This window comes from Accipiter gentilis, chromosome 19, assembly GCF_929443795.1.
Source record: "Accipiter gentilis chromosome 19, bAccGen1.1, whole genome shotgun sequence".
NCBI lineage: Eukaryota > Metazoa > Chordata > Aves > Accipitriformes > Accipitridae > Astur > Astur gentilis.
The window spans coordinates 27,844,193-27,862,979 of NC_064898.1; the positions used below are offsets into that span (position 1 = coordinate 27,844,193).

Here is an 18,787-nt window from a genome sequence, read left to right on the forward strand (position 1 = left end):
TCTTGGCACCCTCCCTGCAGGTATTGATGTACGTGGAGGAGATCCCCCTGCACCATCTCTTCTCCAGGCTGAACAGCCCCAGCTCTCGGGCTTTTCCTCATAGCAGAGACGCTCCAGTCCCCGAATCATTTCATCAGCCCTTCACTGGACCTTCTCCAGTATGTCTATTGGACCTAGCACTCCAGGTGTGGCCTCCCCAGTGCTGAGCAGAGGGGAAGGATCTCCTCCTGATGCAGCTCAGGACACCCTTGGCCACTTCTGCTTGCGGTCAGTTTGGTGTCCACCAGGACCTTCTCTGCCAAGCTGCTTCCCAGCCGGCTGGCCCCAGCCTGTGCTGTTGCCTGGGCTTGTTCCTTCCCAGGGGCAGGACCAAAGCAGGGCTATTGGCAGGCGGGTCTGGTAGTGGGAGCTCTCAATTTCACAAGCAAATTAACTGTGTGGATTTTTAAATGTGGTAGGTAACATATATTTTGTCAGAACCTCTGTTTAAGAGGCTTTTGGATTTTCTCTAGCATTTTTTTTTTTTTTTTGTTGGGATCATGTAGTATGTGCTAAAATAATGAAAATAATTTTTCAAACTTGTGTGGATGTAATGTTCAAAAGTCTTTTGTATTGATAGTGAATCCAAGTACTTGCTAGTTGTGTGGAGATGTGACAGAGGTGGATAGTCCCAGTGATCATCTTTGGATAGCAAGGTGAGCGCATGCCCAGTTATTCGCAGCAGATACAGTGTGTGTAGCAGCAGCAGGAGAAAAATCCATCTAATTTTCCTATAATTTTCCAAGCTTGTCTTGTCCTGAGAGGATCATCTTAGAGTTTGGTTTGAGCTCATATGTAATTTAGACTTTCCTTTTTAAATTCCTAGGATTTCAGTCTGAACTCTCTTTGATTTTTCAAACATGAAACGTTTCTAATGGGAACTGGGCCAGGAGCTATTAAACTGGTTTCACAGCGATCTCAGAGCAGTCACCCCAGGATAATTCTTAATCATTATCTGCTTACAGTGAATCTGATATAGGCTCTGTGAAACAAAAGCATTTTTCTTAATGCACGTCATAGAAAGAGCTCACCTTTGGGGGATGTTTTCAGTGCCTGGCATCTACACTTTTGTCTCGGTGCTGCAGCATTGGTCTGCGGCTGTCGTGGTGAGTCAGGCATTGCGACGCGGCAGTGCCATAGAAGGGATGGATCAGCCACAGTTGGTGCTTACATGGACTCAGGCATGCAGCAAAATTTAGAGTGTTAGTCTTGAAATGTAGAAAAAGATGTGAAAGCAAGCCAGAAAAGTCCATTTCATAATCAGGAAGAAGGCTAACTTTTTTTAATTGACGTGTTATGTAAACGTACAACTCTTACTCTCAAAATGTCCTACTAGATGCTGTGCCAACACTAACAATCTCCAAGTGAGAAATGAAGCTCATGAAATAGGAGGTAAAATATAGCTGCAGTCCTCCCTTTCCTCTGCCAGCGGGGCATCGGTGGACGCCGTGCATGCAGCAGAAAGCCCCAGCTGTGAGACCTGCCCTTGGAGCATGGGGAGGCTGGGGTGGTGGAAAGGCTGAAGAAGCTGACCTGGAGAAGAGCAGCCTCGCTGAGGCTATGACCTGCCCTTTGCTGTTAGGGATTTCGTAGGACTCTGGCTGTCGCAAATACCCCCCGCTGTGAATGACAGCACCGGGATGCTTTCTCAAGTGCTCAGCAAGTGCTTTTCAAACACAAGAAGCTTAGTGAGAAAACACGATGGTGGTATTTTTGGTACAGGCTGCCTAACGTTGGTGTTTTCTTCTTCCTCAGCAGAATTCTGCCGCATTGACAAGCCCTTGTGCCATGATGAAGATGAGCAGCTCAGCTTTGAAGCTGTCCGCAACATCCACAAGCAGATGGACGATGATGCCAATGGCAATGTGGACGTAGAGGAGAGCGATGAGGTTAGTGCTCCAGCTGCTTTGCTGTCCTCCTGCCACGCAGCGCTCTGCTCTCGTAGAGGGCTGTTCTGTTTGGGTAATGCTAATGTGGCGGTGTGCCTGAAATTGAGGTGTGCAAGCTCTTAGGCTGTTGGCTGCCTATCTCTTCATCTGGCAGAGGAAGCAATGTGCCATCTTGAGCCAAGTTTCTGATCCAAACAGTCCACTTCAATCTTAAGTGTCTATGGCTTTTCCTCTGTTCTGGGAGTTTCTACCCACTTAACCTTTTTCTACACACAAGGTATTACCAATTTATTCCAACACTGAAAGACAACAAGATTGATTTACATGATTGTTGTTATTATTTCATTCCTTTTTTTAATTGCGGGGTTGGGAAACACCTCTGAATTCTCATTGAGCCTCTGTCACTGTTGAGCAGATACACTGGGCAGCTGTCTCTTTCACTTTACAGTGTTTACTTCGTTATTCCACCAACCGAGCTGAAAGTGTTACAGTACATGTGTGCATACTGCTGAAAAAACAAACAATATTTTTGTTGTCTTGGCCTGGAGATTATAGCTGATAACTTTATTGCAGAGAAATAAAATTGTTGTTGTTTTCTTACATAAGCACCAACAGAAATAAGCAACTACTAGAAATGGGAAAGCTGTTTGTTTATAGTGTTACCTCAGTTACAGTGCAGGCTCATTTGCGAGGCTCTGTTCAAGGTGAGGAATTCTGCCATATAAGGAGACTGGGATCTAAATAAGAAAGTTGAAGTGTTGGAAACTAAAAGAAAGGAGACTCCTGAAGGGATCTGCTGCCAGTCACAGGATCCCAGTTCTCCTGATCCCTTGATCCACAGCAGAACTGCTGCCTGGATAGGGATGCGCTGCCTGTCCTGGTCTTGCTGCTGGGCTCAGGGGGATGATGCGTGGCTCTAAAGCTACAGGAGTGAAGGGTGGAGGCGTAGCTCTCATGCCAAGTCCACGTCCTGGGACTGCAGCTGGGCTGTGCTGGGAGCAAGGGCTCTTGAATGGTCTGAATTCTTGGCCCTGGAAGGAGGCGAGCCAGCAGCTGCCAAGACCGCTGCTGTTGGTGAGCTGGTACCCCGCGTGCACCTGGCCAGGAGGTGGATGGCAGGGCTGGCAGCCGCCTGTGCTGTGCTGCAGGGCTCCACTGAATGCGCCCTCCGCACCTCCGGCCTTTGCCCAATGAAGATGTCAGTATGTGTTTTGTACGGCCTGTGGGAGAACCTGATAGAATCTCTGTGGGTTTGGGAATTGACAAAATTGTAACCTGCTGCTTCTGTACCAAAAGGCATCTCTTCTCCCCCCCACCGCCGTTCTGATGCAGATGGCAAACTGAAGGCATACGACAGCCTGCACAACAACCAGTCCTTCACAAGCCCTTCTCCCAGGTGCTTTTTTCCCACTTCTCAGATAAAGAAACCGCAGTCTAGGGAGATTAAATCTCCCACCCAAACTAACGTAGCAGTTCAGTTTATTGGGCAAACTCAGCCATCACAAGGGCTCTTCAGTCTCCTGGGAGGTGACGTGGCAGAGCAGCCTGGAACTGAGCACCCTGTTATGAGGAGCCAGTGGTGTTGGCTGGCTGTTCCCATGTTGCAGTGCTGTTCCCTCTGCCTAAATCCCACTTCACAGAGCAATTAAAACAAATTAAAAGCTTTCAATTGCATTTCCTAAAATTTGGTGTTTTCCCTGGAGGCAGTTCTCTGCTCAGCATTGCTTTGGAGCAATGATTTACCTCTCCCACTGACTCCTGGGATAGCCTCAGGCAAATCAATTCACTCGGTGCATCCTACTCGCCTGTTATTAAATTGAGAATAAGCCTCATGTTGTTAGGGTTGGGCATTAACTAGCAATTTTTATGTCTCTCTGAGCAAATCTTGCCCTCTGTCTCAGTGGACTAGTTGAGAGCTTATTGTACAAGCACTAACAGTATTATCTGTTCAAAGCCTTTGTACCATCGGTTCATTTTACAGTATAGATGTTGCCACTGTATGAGTAATAAAATTTATTTTTCTAAAAGGCTTCAGAATTACTGCCTTGCAGTGCTGAACTTGGGGATCAGACTGTTGCATGTCCCTGCTGGGAGTTTTTGCAGTGTTCCCCCTCTCCCAGGTGCTCCCAGCAGAGTCTGCCATTAGTTTCCCCCCGCCTGTACCTGTTGCTACCTGCAATTGCTCTTTATCATTTGCTTCCAGGGGACACCAATTCCTGCGTTGCTCTTGCCTGCTCACGTTATCTCTCCTGCTCATCCAAATGGGATTTGTCGTAGTGTCGGTCCCCAGATCCCTTCCTGACATCCACTTCATTTGCTGCCCATGGGAAAGTGAAGTGCAGCACTGTGCTGTCGTGTTATGGGTTAGCCCTTGCCGGTGTCTGAGCGCTGCCTTGGGGTTCCCGCAGCCACCCCTGAGCCCTTCACCACTTCTGTCACCTTTGGTGTTATCTTCCGAGCTCTTTGGGACAGGAATTGTGTCTGAATAGTATTTTGGGGAAGTTTGCAGTTGTCACAAGCTTCCCAGCAAAAGGTGGTGGTCCTCCTTAGGAAGGAAGGAGATGATGGTATTTCTGTTGTTTAATGGAAAAAAGCTTTTTTCTGTTACTTCTGCTGTTAATGGGTGGATAGGGGCAGTTTAAAGAAGTAGATAAATGTGGAATTTTTCATATAAGAAAGCCTGTTTTTTTGTAAAAGCTTGTTTTGGCTAATTGAGACAGCCTGTATTAATTGGCTTCGTTCCTATAATTTACCTGTGCATTAAAATGCTGCTGTAAGGATATGACAAACCCATCCTCCTTCCTCCAACCCCAAGTGCACACCAGCGCGGGGCTCTGCCATGAGAAATGCATTCTGGCTGTCCGTGTGTGCTACGGTGTGGGATTTTGCTGGCAGGCGGAAGAAACCTGGAGGTTGGCAAAGGCAGCTGGCCATTAAACCAAGCTTGGCAGATGCCAAAACCCCGAGGAGTGGTGACCCTGGTGAGTGACAGCCAGGGTGGCCCAACAGCACGCGGGCAACCCCACGGCTGCCGCCGGCCCAGAGCAGGAGCTCGGCTCTGACTCCCGTGGGAGCGGAGCTGCTGCCGCTCGTCAGGCCTTGCCGGGAAGTGCTCATCGCAGCGAGGTGGTGCATGCGTGATGTGTAAATGAAAACAAGAACATCCCCATGGTTGTTGTGATGGCTCTTTTCCTCCTACTAGCCTGCTGCTTTTCACAAGTGACCTGTGACAACTGTCTTCGAGTTCAAGAGGGAAGAAAATAATCAAAATAAAGTATAAGCCACAGTTTGCAGTGTAACCTAGTCAATATTTTAAATATGCATCTTTTCTGAGAATTGAAGATGATTTTTCCTTGGTTTTCCCTTTATACTAAGCGAGCGTGCTGTGCATTTTATGGGCAAACATTTCTCTCTGTGGAAAATGTTTGTGTGCACATGTAGGTCTCGGCAGCTGGCAGTGAATTAGTGGTTATATCTGTTTACCTATTGACAAAATGAAGTATTGTAGTGACCCCAAGTTATATCTGGTGGACTTGGCAGTGTTAGGTTTATGGTTGGACTCGATGATCTTAAAAGGTCTTTTTCAATCTAAAAGATTCTACGATTCTATAAATACAGTTGCAAGCTTTACCTCTGTTAAGCTTGAAACTTTTATTAAAGTTACATTAAATTAAACTTTCAATAAAGGCTTTGAAGCCACTGAAAAAGTTATTTCAAGAATTTTCCTTGGTAAGCCAGCTATTTACTGCCCGAGCGCTCAGTTTCTCTGCTTTCAAGGTTATCAGCTCTAACCCCCCATGCGTACCCTGTAATCGTGTTTTAACTCCCTGTCTTTGGTGGTGGGACAGCTGCTGGAGACATTATATGAAAGAATGCAGGAGGCTCAAATTTAAACCTTTTACAGCTTTTACGCTTAATCTTCGTACAACCTTATTCTTTCAGTGTGCAAAGCTCCCACCTCGGGAGGGGATATAGAGGGTGGCATGGCATGCTCTATTTCCATAAACTTTTTAGAAAACGAAGCAGACAATGACCCAGGAAGGAGTGTGTTACAGCAAGATGCTTGTGCCTTCCTGGGCACGGCCGGAGAGGCTGTGAGCACCTCTCTGCCTGGGCCCCAATGGGACCCCCCGGCAGCCCTGCAGTGGGGCAAGGGTGGGCTCTGGGGGAGGCTGGGGAGCCTCTTTGGGGTCCCAGGGTAGCTTGGGTGGGACAGGACCTCTGGAGGCTTCTTCCATTTGGAGGGTACTGATGTAGGGAGGAAGCTCTTGCAATGCCGTGCCGCAAACAGTTGCTCTGAGTAGTCTCCCTTTAGCATAGGTTTATATACTTGGGATTGATTTTATTTTTTTAAGTGGTTTGTGACAGAACAAAGTGAGCTAACGAACATCTTAACGTAGTTTGAGAACAGAACGTGTTGATGACTGATCAGCCTTGCACAGAGATGGAGCTGCGTCGGACGAGTTGCCTGGAAAACCACAGTTCTCTGCTGTTTGCCTTTCTGTTTCATCTTATATTAATTCCTTCAATTAAAAAAAAAACAACCAACACCCCAAACCTTCCTCTGTTGAGGATAAGGCTGAGGTAATTTTGAAGCTTGGGTTTAATCACCTGTTCTCCAGAAGCATTTGCAAGCTTCAGCAGCGACTGCAGGTCCCACAGACATCGGTCTTGGAGGCATGTGGTCTCTGCCTGGAGCAAGCTTTTCCCTCCCATAGCAGTATTTCCTTTGTTGGGTGAGAACTTTGTATTTGCATTTACTACTTTGGCTTTATCTCTTTGGGGGTAAGTTATGGGTAAATTTTGTTTGGGTTAAAAGATCTGACTGGGCAGAAAGGGAGAGACAGATAATGGTATTTGTCAAATATTCTAATTAAGGTGAAATTTTGGCCAGCAACTTTATGCTGTCCTTAAATCATCATTGCATTTTTTCTTTCTCGAAGTGAATTTTCAATGAAGTTTAAGATGACATCAGTGACCTCGATTAAAATGAAAGAACTGTCTCTCATGGGGAAATCTTCTAATTAGCAATCTATTTCTGCTCTTTGCACTCACTCCAAAGGCAGCTCCAGCTGTTTAGGGGCAACTCTGATGTAGGTTCACACTGACGAGTCTCTCAGATGCTGTTAGCCTGGTTTCCTAAGGAAACAAGGTTTATGGTATTGCTCGATCAGTCCCTGGCTCCTCTCAACCTCTGATCCCACTGCCTGGCGTCAGGCATGTTAGGAGGAAAGAGGGCTCAAAGACAAAAATTTTCTGCAACTTTAATGAAAATAGGTACCTCAGAAGAGGTGTTAAAATTGGTGAGCTCACTGAGGGAAGCAATGCACGGTGAGCTCTGCAGTCACTTGGTCGGTTCTAAGGCCCCATAGCACCTGTACAGCAGTGAGTCGGTGCATGCGTGCATCTCTTGCCCAGGTGGTAGTTGGTGCTCAGGAGGGATGATGAGCTGAGATCCAGGGATGTGGGAGCAATGTAAAGGTTTGGGGCAGGGAATGCAAAAATTGTGTGAGTAGCTAGAGTTTCTGCAGGTTACAAAACATGAGAAAAAAAACTCTGGAAAATCACACTTCATGGAACTGTTCATTTTTGAGCATGTTTTCAGCAACTGAGACAAGAAGTTTGTCTTAACCAAGAAACCCATACAACTCAAACTGCTCACCCCTTTTAGAGTGGAGAAAAGCGTACTGGTCACAGGGTTTGCAGGTGGAGAATTAAAATGTAGGTCCCTATGTTCAACGAGGTTATATAATCCCAAAATGGTTCTGCAATTTTTTTTTCTGGAGGGGGTGCATACCTCTGCTTCAGCGCATGCATGTCTCTGCCAGTGCCTCCAGCACTTGCCGGAAACCTGGGGCCAGAGCAGCCATGAGCAGAGGGCACTAAGAAAAAGTATTTTCATCCTAAAACAAAGGTAATTTTCTGCTACGAGCTGTTGTGCAGGTTAGAACTGTGGTTGGCTTCAGCAGAGATTGGATGTATTCCCTCCCCAAAGTATTGCAGTTCCCCCTGCATGTCTGTGTAGGGACCCATTCCTCACCGCCCTGCTAATTTTCTGCTACAGGCTGTTGTGCAGGTTAGAACTGTGGTTGGCTTCAGCAGAGATTGGATGTATTCCCTCCCCAAAGCATTGCAGTTCCCTCTGCATGTCTGTGTAGGAACTCATTCCTCACCGCCCTGCTGCCCTTGCAGAGGTGCTCCTCCACAGGTGGGCATTTCAGAAGGCTGTGCAGTGCCTGGTTTTTACGTGCCTCAGATTCTGCTCCTTCTCATTATATACAGAAACCTGTTAAATTATAAAAGAAATCTTGACATCAAGCAGCGTTCATAGGCTGAGTCTTCCTGCAGCGATCTCAGCTCATGTTGGTTGTTGCTTGTAGCGGTAGTCGTGTTCCTGCTTCTTTTGGATGGTATGATCATGGTTTGTCTTTCTCTGAACTTGGTGGTGAGACTCTTGGTTGACCACATTTCCTTCTGTACTTGTGGCGGATTCGCAGACTGGCTGAGGCTGGAGCTGGTCTGGGTGGGACTTCTGGAGATGATCTGGTCCAAGCCCTGTCCACACAGGGTCACCCAGAGCCGGCTGCCCAGGACTCGTGAGTTTTGGGTATCTCCAGGGATGGGATCAGCAGGGTCTTCAACACTTCGAAGTGCTGCTTTTTAATGGTTTGCAAGTAGGTCAATATTATTGTGCAGTGATTCTTGTGCCTGGTGGTTTTGAACATCTGGGAGTCTCGTGGCTGCTTTATATATATGCATATTAGCATACACATAGTGTGCGTGCTCAGTATAGTTGTGTATATGAAGTCTATGGGGAGCCCCTCCAATGGGGAAAGACTGAGAGCTATGCACCTTAAAAATTGTGTTTGTGCAGTAGACGGGCAAACGCGGGCTCTCAAAAGTGCCCTGAGTGCTGCTGGCATTGGGGATGCGGGCGCGTTACAGTCTGCGCAACAGGTATTCCCATCAGTTTGTGCTGGTTGGCAGCACACAGATTGGAGAAAGTGTGTTTAGCAGTAGTATGTGTCTGATGGTAGCAGATATGGAGCTAGCAGGTCAGCAGTCAGCTGAAAACATCTCTATTTTCTAGCTTGAGTCAGAGGAACAGCGCTGAGACACCTGCATGGCACCAGTAGCCCAGCAGTAGCCTTCACCTCTGAAGACTGTGCTAAGCAGAGTTTGGCTTACTTGCTGTATTTGCACTATTCTTCTTTTTTGTCTTCCCCAGATGATACTAAGGAAAAATCTGCTTTTAAGGTTACCTGGGCTTTGGGGCATGCATCCCAGCTCCTCCAGCCTCTCAGGCCGCACCGTGCATGAACAGCTTGTTAGAGGAGGTGACAGCCCCATCCCACATCCTCCTCCCCGCTTGTTTTAGAGATGTTCTCCCCACAGCCAGCACTGTCCCCTCTGGAGAGTCCTTGAGGGTTTGTTCTGGTGATCGTGTGCTGAAGGAAAGCTGCAAGAGATCACTTTTCCTTTCTGTGCTCCCTGAGCTAAATATACAGAGCAGCAGCTGATCCCTCTGGTCCCGGTGGGAGTTGGCAGCCGCGCGGTGCGCAGCACCGGGTGACATTGCCGCGTTCCCTCTTGGTCACGAGTTAACAAGGTGGGAGGCCGATGACTTCGCCTCTTGCTGCTGCCTTCGGCGGGACGCAGCGGACAGGAGACCCAAATGGCAGTGGGCTGCCCTGCTGAAACTGCCCGACTTTTCCCATTTTCCATGTTTGTCTGTAAGGCAGGAAGAGCAGCCGAAGCCTTTGTGGTCTAGAAAGCAGGAGAGAAGAGAGACACCAGGCTCAAGCTGCAGGTACCTGTCAGTGGCCTCTGGTAGCATCCACAATGGATTTGTAAAGAGCCTAGGAAGTTAAAACTTTCACAGATATTTTTCATGCCCTGTGTGATGTCTCCTTATCTAGAGATAAGATACCCACTTGAAAGAGCTGTAATAAAGAAGGCTGCATGGTAATCATGCACTGGATGATGCATGCAGGGATGTAAATGTGAAATTATCTTTTACTTTTGTTACATATGTTAGGTACTGGAACATGAGTGATCCTCTTTCTTCTGTTTGATTTCCACTTGCTTTGCTTACCTCACATCTCTTGAATCCCTCCTGCATACAGGGTAGTCTCAAATCTTGTTAGTCTTTCTTGCACTCTCCCTTAATTATTTTTTTTTTAATACAGTTTTCTTCACTTTTCTTTGGTGTTTTCTGTTTCTGCCCTGTCTTCTCCTGAGATGGGAGGGAGGTGGGAACACATCAGAGCACAATGACAGATGTGTGCCCTGAGTGAATTGTGATATATCTGCAGACCATACTGACAATATATTTACTTTTTGTTAGTGGCTCAGCCTACAGTGAAGATGCCTTGCCTACTGTAGATGGCATTTGTTTCAGCTTTGATTTGAAGGTGCAGGTCAAATATGATAATAATTTCTTGGATTCTTACTCCATTAACATGAAGTTGGTTCCCTTGTGCCACTTAGTTGAATTTTTTGGTGATACGATAATTCAAAGGAAAAGCCTGGAGTCCCAAAAGCCTAGGTTATATTAATTTATTATAGTCTGTCTATCTGTATTAAGATTAATTTAACATATATACTTACTAAATATTTCCTGGCTTGTCTTACCAGGAAGAGAAATCTACAGATGTACTGCAGAGAATGTCCATACTTAGTTTGATCTGTCAGTTTGATCTGTCAGTTTTGTGCAGCAACTAAAAATACTTAACTAATAATTTTATTATAGATATATTAATATATATGTATATTATAGATACAATAATTTTATATTACATATGCACTAATTTTATATATAAATATATATAAAATAAAAGCACATATTCTTTTATATATATTTTCTAATATATAACTATATCTATATAGTTATATATATTGTTATTCTCAGTCCCCTAAAGTGCATTTGCTCAGGTATCTACTGGAATGCCAGAAGAGCATAGTGTGTTGATTCTAGATGTTACAGAAGACGAACTTCCACTACTGAGCATGGTGTGTGAATTATATGAAGTAATCCCTGATAGAATTCGCATTTACACAGAAACTCCTACAAAATAACAGAGGCTGTTATTTGACAGTGTTGAGTGATTTTGATGACCCACATTTTGATGCAATCAAAAGGTCTTACAGAACCAAAAAAAGTGCCTTTCAGCTGGCAAGCCTCCCCTGCTTCCTGGATAGTCTGAAATTTGAGGATTTGCTGAAACCCAGAAAACCTGATTTTAAGCTTTGCCTCGTCTCTGAGCACAGAATAGCTTATGTTGTTTATCTGATCGTGCAGTGTCGGCTTTGTAATGAAAAATGTTAAATGATAACACCTACCTGAAAGCATATGTTTGCAATAATGGAACAAAGTTACAAAAAAGCTAAAATAATAATAATAAAGTGTTACTGTGATTATACATAAGAGTTTATATCCTCCCTTATTTTCTGAGAATCTGAAGTAGGTTTTGTATTTTCATCTTTAATTGTTACTGGGTGATTCCAGGACTCCAGGTTAAGATTCCTGTGCTGAAGGCAGTAGCTGTTCTGTCTGTGCCAGCCTGGCTCTCCTCCCTCGCTGAAGACCCCTCTGTAAATAGCAAGACTTTGCTGCTTTGCATCAGCTGTCTTGCTTGATTCCTCCTTAGAAAAACCTTTTTTCTGTGTTTCCTGTGGCTGCTCGCTTGTGCCCCATCTCGACTCAGAGCACTGGAATAGCAAGGACCCTGTCATTTGGCTTTTCTTCTCTGTCTTTCCAGCATTATTGGGTTAATGCTTCTGTGACACATCTTATTTACCCTACCTTGCCTGCAGGCATCATCTGTCACAGTCTTGTGGTAAACTTTTGAGCATTTACTGTTTCCCGTAAGAGGAGCTATATCCTCTTATTTCGAGGTTTACAGCCTGTGTCATTCCACAACTATCAGATGATATCCGAGATGGGGAGATTCCTAATGGAGTGCTCAATTTCAGAAATACTGCCTCGTTCCTTCAACAGATGCTCTTGTGGTTCTGGGGTCTCTCCAAGGGGAGGGCACATGCACCGTAAGAAGATTTTGATTTCTGTGCCAAGAGAGGGAGTAGCAGGAGAGAAGGATTATTGCTGCTGTAGGTATGTTTGTGCCTTGTGGAAACGCTGCGACCTCTTCTTATGCTGATGTGTCAGTAAAGGACTTGGAAAGCAGTTGGTTGGAAAAGAAGCAGCAGAATGGTTTGGTGTCTGGAAAGATTCCTTTTCTTAATGAGGAGAGGCTGAAGCTCCTAAGCTGACTTGCTTATTGTCAGCATAGCCCCAGGCAGAAATCTGCTGGCAGCGGGCTACTTGGCAAAAAGGCAGCAGAATAAAATCCTGAAACTGGAAGTAGAGAAAAATGCATTCAGCTAGAAGTAAAGTGCAGGTCTGTAATAGACGGTGTTATGTATTAGAGCAGCTCAACCGCTCTCCTGAGACACCCCCTGCCACAGCACTGCATCCAACTCAGAGGTCCCCAGCACAAGACAGACATGGACCTGTTGGAGCAGGTCTGGAGGAGGCCACAAAAAAGATCCGAGGGACGGAACGCCTCTGCTGTGAAGACAGGCTGAGAGCGTTGGGGTTGTTCAGCCTGGAGAAGAGATGGCTCTGGGGAAACTTTATTCAATATGTAAAGGGGGATGTACGAGAAAGCTTAAAGATTGGACATAAGGAAGGAATTTCTTATGACGAGGGAGCTGAGGCACTGGAAATGGTTGCCCAGATAAGTTGTGGTTGCCCCATCATTGGCAGTGTTCAAGGCCAGGTTGGATGGGACTTCGAGCCAACTGATCTAGTGGAAGATGTCCCTGCCTGTGGCAGGGGGGTTGGACTAGATGATCTTTGAAGGTGCCTTCCAACCCAAACTGTTCTGTGATTCCATGAACTAGGGAGGTGATGTAGTTTTGATCAGAGATTAAAAGACCAGAGGTGCTGCATCTCAGACTTACTAGGTCTTTGCCATAGAAATTACTACGTGACAACTTGTGGATGAAGTAATAAGGAAAACAGGTGAAAGATTTTTTTTATTTTTTTTTAATGCTCCTCATCTCTCTAAAAGATGAATCAAAGAATAATCCTGCTGTTTATTCTTCTCCTAGTTCTTGAGGGAGGACTTGAATTATCATGACCCAACAGTCAAGCACAGCACCTTCCATGGAGAAGACAAGCTCATTAGTGTGGAAGATCTCTGGAAGGCCTGGAAGACTTCTGAAGGTAAAAAAAGACAAACAAGCAAATTGAAACAGCCCACTCCACCCCTCTTGCCATAAAAGCGATAAACACTTTGGATTTCATATAACCTTGGCAACAGTGTGTGTACCTCCTAGGAAAAATATGCTGCTGCTTCTTTTGCTGCTTTGTACAAGTACTCTTCCAGCTTCCTTTGTTGGGGGGGTGGGGGGTGCCTTTCAGGATTTCATTGGTCTTGGTACTTCCCAACTTTTAGTGCTGGCATTTGAGTATGGCCATAAAAGTATAAAGTGTTGTTTCGTTTTTCTGCCCCTATAAATGTGTATTAAAATAGAGCCAAATACTGTCCTATTCCAGGTTCTCCTTCAAATACCCAGTTTGAAATGGTATTTTTATGGGGTAATAGCATCCTAAATATTCAGTAGAGCTGCGTGGGAGTTTTCCCACAGGTCATGTTTTCTTTAGAAGAATTTTGCTGAAGCTGAAAAGCTCCTTAATCTAGTGTAAAGAAGGTAGAATAAAGTCCTAAAACTGGAAGTGTACATAAATACGTTTGATGTAGAAATAAGCTGCAAGCTGTTACGAAATGGTATTATTCGTCACAGCAAGTTAACCCAGGGAGGTGGTGGAAGTTCAGTCGCTGGTGGGAAACTTCCTGAAACTTCTGAATCTTGGAAGAAACTTTAAAGTTGGCTAGTGCTTCCCTGGCTGCTGCATGTGGGCTGCCCTGTGCCCTGCACTTGTACAGTGCTGGCTGTTTCCAGACATTGGGAGAGTGTCTGAAGTGGTCAGGAAAAGGCATGATTTCACTTCTACTTTTTCCCCAACCAGAATTTTGGAATCTCTTTTTTTGAGAGACCTTAAAACTGATTTTTCTTTCTTTCTAGTTAGGATAACTTTTTATTCTCAAATTTTGGGCTTCATTACTGAATGGTGTTTTATCTTAGGACCAGTAGTACTAATAAGAAAAATCTTTAGTGCCTTGAAAATGAAAATGTGAGGGATGGTATAGAAGTAGGAAGACTGCACTTTCACAAAACATAGGTGTAGTGTTGACTGTACGATGCATTTTGATTTACTTATTGCATTGCGAGTGGTGTGTTGATGCAGATCACATCGGTATATCGGGTCTTTTTGTGATCCGTGGCATGGACCATTTCTGCTGATGGCTGTCCTTTACTCCTCCTCTTGTGCTTTTCCTTTTCTCTCAGTACACTAGTTGTCATGTTGCTCTCAAGACCTGGAACATCTTTTTTTCCAATACTTTTAATTGCTGCTCTTCACTTACAGTCTTTTCCCTTCCCTCTATCCTCCAAGATCAGGTAATCTTATCAGCCCCATCACTTGAAAAACTGGGTTTTAGTCTTCTGATCAATTCATCAACTGTAAAGATTTCAATTTCTCATTTATGTCCTGTTCTGTTTGTAGTTGATTTTTCTGTCTTAGCCTTTAAATTACTTTGGGGTAGGATGTGCTCAGTGTTTCCAAAGTGCTGTGTAGTAATGTTATAGTCCCTCACAATCCCAGGAGGACTAAATGAATACTTAGGTACAGCGTTTGAAAAGCAGTTTGAAAACGTGGTGGTTCTGTGCACAATCCTTGAGTTGTTTATCCAGGACCAGACTGTCCGTCCCATGGAGATGGGCAGCCACGTGTTGATAATTCTTGTCCAAACCACTTACAAGTAGGGATGATGCTAATGAGTCGCTTTGTCTCCTGTGTTCAAGGAAAGCCTCGTCTAAGAAATATTTATTCTATTGTATGGCTGTTTACAGATGGCTTTGCCTGAAGTATATTTTAACGTCAGCAGGGAAAGGGTAGAAATCATTAAGGGATGGAGGAGAACATCCCGTGATACTCCCTGGGTCCCTTAATTGCTGAGCTGCTTTTGCTCTCTCCCTGCTTCTGACACGCACGGGACCTGCCATGTCTCTGGGTAGAGCTGCTGCGGCATAACAGTTGTCCTTGTGTTGGATTTAGTTACCACTCTTGTTTTCCCTTCTCGTCATTCTGTATATCTAGCTGATAAAATAAATTATTGGTTTCTAAAGGATGGTCTCCTATGGAGCCTAATCTTGGCATTTGAACTCGAGTCATAGCATCAGGTTTGCACAAAAGGTCTGCTCCTTCATGTGAGCCTGAAAAGCACCTCTGAAATGGCACCAAGGTCTAACAGGGATGGGTGCCTGGGGCAGCTATGCACCTTTCTGATGGGTGCCTGGGACAGCTATGCCCGTTTCATCTGTTTTCAAGCCGAGTGCTTTTCCTATCTGTTGTTGCTGTTGTTCCTGGTCACATGTATAAACTAAAAAGTTGTTTCTGCCCCCTAATTATCCAAAAATATAAGGGCTGTGATGCTCTTACAAGGTGTTGGATTTGATAGATAAAGCCCTTGGTAAGCATGGCTCTACCAAAGCCACTGAAGTAGCAGATCAGATCATCGTGGCAAGGATGCAGGGCACGGAGCTGCTCTCACCATTGCACTGGAGCGTGCTGCCTGACGCTGCCAGTTGTTTCTCAGTTTCTCTTCCCAAAATAAAGAACTCTGGATATGTAAGGCCAAAAAAAAAAAAGAGAAGCCAGGTGCTTCAGAGGAACCTGGGGGCTGGCAGGGCTGGGCTGCATGGGGGCTGCTGTGCGAGGCCGAGAGACGGCTTGTGGCGTGGCGGCACGGCTGGTGGCGTGGCGTGGCGTGGGGATGCGGAGGACAAGCCCTGCATTGCTGGCATCGGGGAGCGGGGGGGCCCTGCCAGGCCTGGGGGGAGCTGCGGGTGGTGGGAGGCAGTGGTGCGCACCACTCCTCCTGCGCAGGGACCCTCCAGGGGCCAGCTCGCTCTCCCCCTGGCACTTCATGCTGGGCTCTTCAAAGTTTACGTGGACTCCTGCCCCACCGTGGGCACCGTTCACCACCACCACCACCACCCCCCCCCCCACACCCCCTGGCTGGTGGGAGCGTGGTGGTCTATGACGAGGCTGTGGTCCAGCCTTGTGCCCTGTGGCACCTCTGTCCCACTGCACTGGGACGCTGGCGGTGCCACCACCCAGGGAGTCAGGCTTCCCCTGCCCACTTCATCTTTAATTAACATCTTGCCTGTGGCCACAGAAATCGGTTTCCCACGGTTTGTGGGCCAGCGAGCATTCACTGTAGGGAGTTCCCTGAAGCCAGGGCAGTTTGCTGGCTTTGCGTTTGCCAACCTGCATCTGTGAGTCATCATGCAAGCGTAGGTGGAGATGACACCTTCTTCACAAGTCTTGCCCTCCTTTGCTCAGCGCTTGGCTCTTGCTCTGCCCGCTCTGTCATCTTTCCGTTGAAGGCGTTCAGCTCACTGGAGTGAGCTGGAAGATGTTTCTCATATTTGTGGGACAACTCATTGTTGACATTTAAGAAGCGGCTGCGCAGCTCTGAACTCAGCAGCGATGCAGCCCTCAGAGCCAGCAGTAAATGGGCCTTTTCTCCACTTGGCTGTTGGAAAGGGTGTGTGAGTGAAGGACTGACGGATGTTGGGCCAGAAGCGTGCGAGGTGGTGACTGTCAGCAGTGGGTGATGTCCAGCACAGCACTCTGGGTTGCTGGAGGCTGGGTAAATGCCGCAAGAGCTCAGCACATGCTGAGCAAAGACAGAAGTTGATAAATTGAAGCATAGCAAACCCCGCTGTCCTATGAAAAAAATCTGTTGCATGATTTTCTTTGCCTTCATACCATTGCTACAAGTACAACAAAACTAAGTGGCAAAGGCAGAAGCTTCGTTTCCAAAGGTTTCCTTACCCGTGGCTTTGGAGCTCTGTGTCAGCTCCAAAAATAATCCACAAATCTGCAGGTGAGGCGGTTAAGGAGGAAAGTTCACCTGGTTCACTTGAGCTGCTGCACCCCCCTCCACCTCCTCCTGCAAATCATGTTCTGAAGCTGTTTACAACCATTTTCTTATAGCATTTCTCCATACTCACTTTTTTTTAATTGATGCTCACATGGTCTATGGATCCAGAGGAGTGGGTGAGGCTTTCAGAGTGTGTTGCCAGATACTTTAGCTGAATTCAGTATTTCAACGGTTTGGGCACGTGGTGAGGATGAACGTGGTTTGTTGGGAATTTGGAGACAGCAACATCACTTGGATCATAGAAAACTAAGTGATTTCACTTGTCATCTGCTAGCGCTTTGGGTGTTGCCTCTCCGAGGATCTCAGCCTCAGGCCCTTCTGGTGACATTGCAAAAGGCTGCCAGTGAAGCGTCACTTGTGCCAGCACTGTCTGAGGCTGCTCCTTTATCTGATGGCCTCATTGCATGTTTTTCTTTTGTGAGCTGGAACCACACTGTAAAATCAACCACCATTAAATGTTTGTTGTCAGAGGCTGCTGCTGGACAAACACCAGTCCTTATGCACGGTGTGGTGGTGTCTGTTAAGGCTAAACATGTAGCAGCCCATCATGTCTATGCTGAATCTGTAGCAGCCCATTGTGTGTAGAACAGACTAGCAAAAATAATCACACAAGCAATCAGGTAGAGACTGAGGACCTGCAGGATTGCCTGGAGTATCCCAGGGGGATTATTCCTTGTCTAATAGTCTGCAGGATTTAATGTCCCCGCCCCAGCTCACTGCATACTTAATAGGAACGTGTTTAAACTCTGCAGATAATCTTCCTTTGCGGAAGGTGATAGGATGAGGTATATCTGGTGAAGTTATGCTGTTGTTGCTGGCTTGATGATTTTAGTTGCTTAGTAAAAATACTAAGCTGCTTGCTTGTTTTCTACCTCTCCTACAGTGTATAATTGGACAGTTGACGAGGTGGTTCAGTGGCTCATTACCTACGTAGAGCTGCCACAGTACGAAGAGACCTTCAGAAAGTTACAGCTGAGTGGACATGCCATGCCCAGGTCAGTGCTCACTGCATTGTCTTGTGTTCCTCTGGGATGTGTGCCAGGGAGAAAAACAGATCTGAGGCAGCTCATAACATCATGTGCAATTCCTTGGCATGTACAGAGCCAAGTCTAATTCCTGTTCCGCTTCGGTTAAGTTTAGAGGCTTTGGCTTTGCTGTAGTCCTCTCTGTAGGGAGTCATTTAGCCGTAAGCGAGCGTGTATCTGCTGTGGGTGAAAGGAGAGGCTGCAGTCCAAATTGTGTAGTCGTGAATACTGTCCTTGCTGGTTTGTATGCTAGACTTCACCCGCCCATGCATGAAGCTACATATTTAGAGCTAAAACCCTGACCTGGAACAGAGCAGACCTAGCTAGGCTGCATCCTGGCTCTTGCCACAGGCTTCCTTCGTAACTCCAGCCCCGTCATGGAGCTTCTCTGTCATTGTTCATCGTCCTCGGCAAAGGAGCATCTCTGCTTTCTGGGTTGTATCTAAGTAGTGTGTAAGTTCCCAGTTCAAGGGCTACTAGTTACGTATATCTGCACCACTCAGCACTGGTATGTATGTGCTGGTAATAATTTGTGCCACTTGATGCTCTGGAAAAGGAGACTTCTAAGCCTTGTGTTCCTCAAGAGAAACACTGGCTGTGAGTTGGCCTAAACTTGCAACAGGTTTGAAAAAACTCAGTGCAGCTTTTTGGGTAAAGGTTTTTGGTGCTGAAAAGGGGCTTGTAAACTGACTGGGAAAGAGAGATGAACTGGGAATAAAATAAGGTTTTTGAGGTAGTGCATGGTGTGCCCACA

General features: G+C 46.1%; 1 protein-coding gene across 9 annotated transcripts in view; it reads left to right on the plus strand.

Moving 5' to 3' along the window:
• The window catches only part of STIM1 (stromal interaction molecule 1), a 102,137-nt gene that overhangs the window by 37,184 nt on the left and 46,166 nt on the right, over nt 1-18,787 (plus strand). For 7 of the 9 annotated variants that reach the window (XM_049823572.1, XM_049823571.1, XM_049823574.1 and 4 more), the window contains exons 3-5: nt 1,795-1,928; nt 13,044-13,158; nt 17,892-18,003. In XM_049823572.1, the coding sequence (XP_049679529.1) occupies nt 1,795-1,928; nt 13,044-13,158; nt 17,892-18,003 (361 nt within the window). The remainder of the gene's footprint in view (nt 1-1,794; nt 1,929-13,043; nt 13,159-17,891; nt 18,004-18,787) is intronic. The other 2 variants (XM_049823573.1, XM_049823577.1) reach the window with 1 other exon arrangement.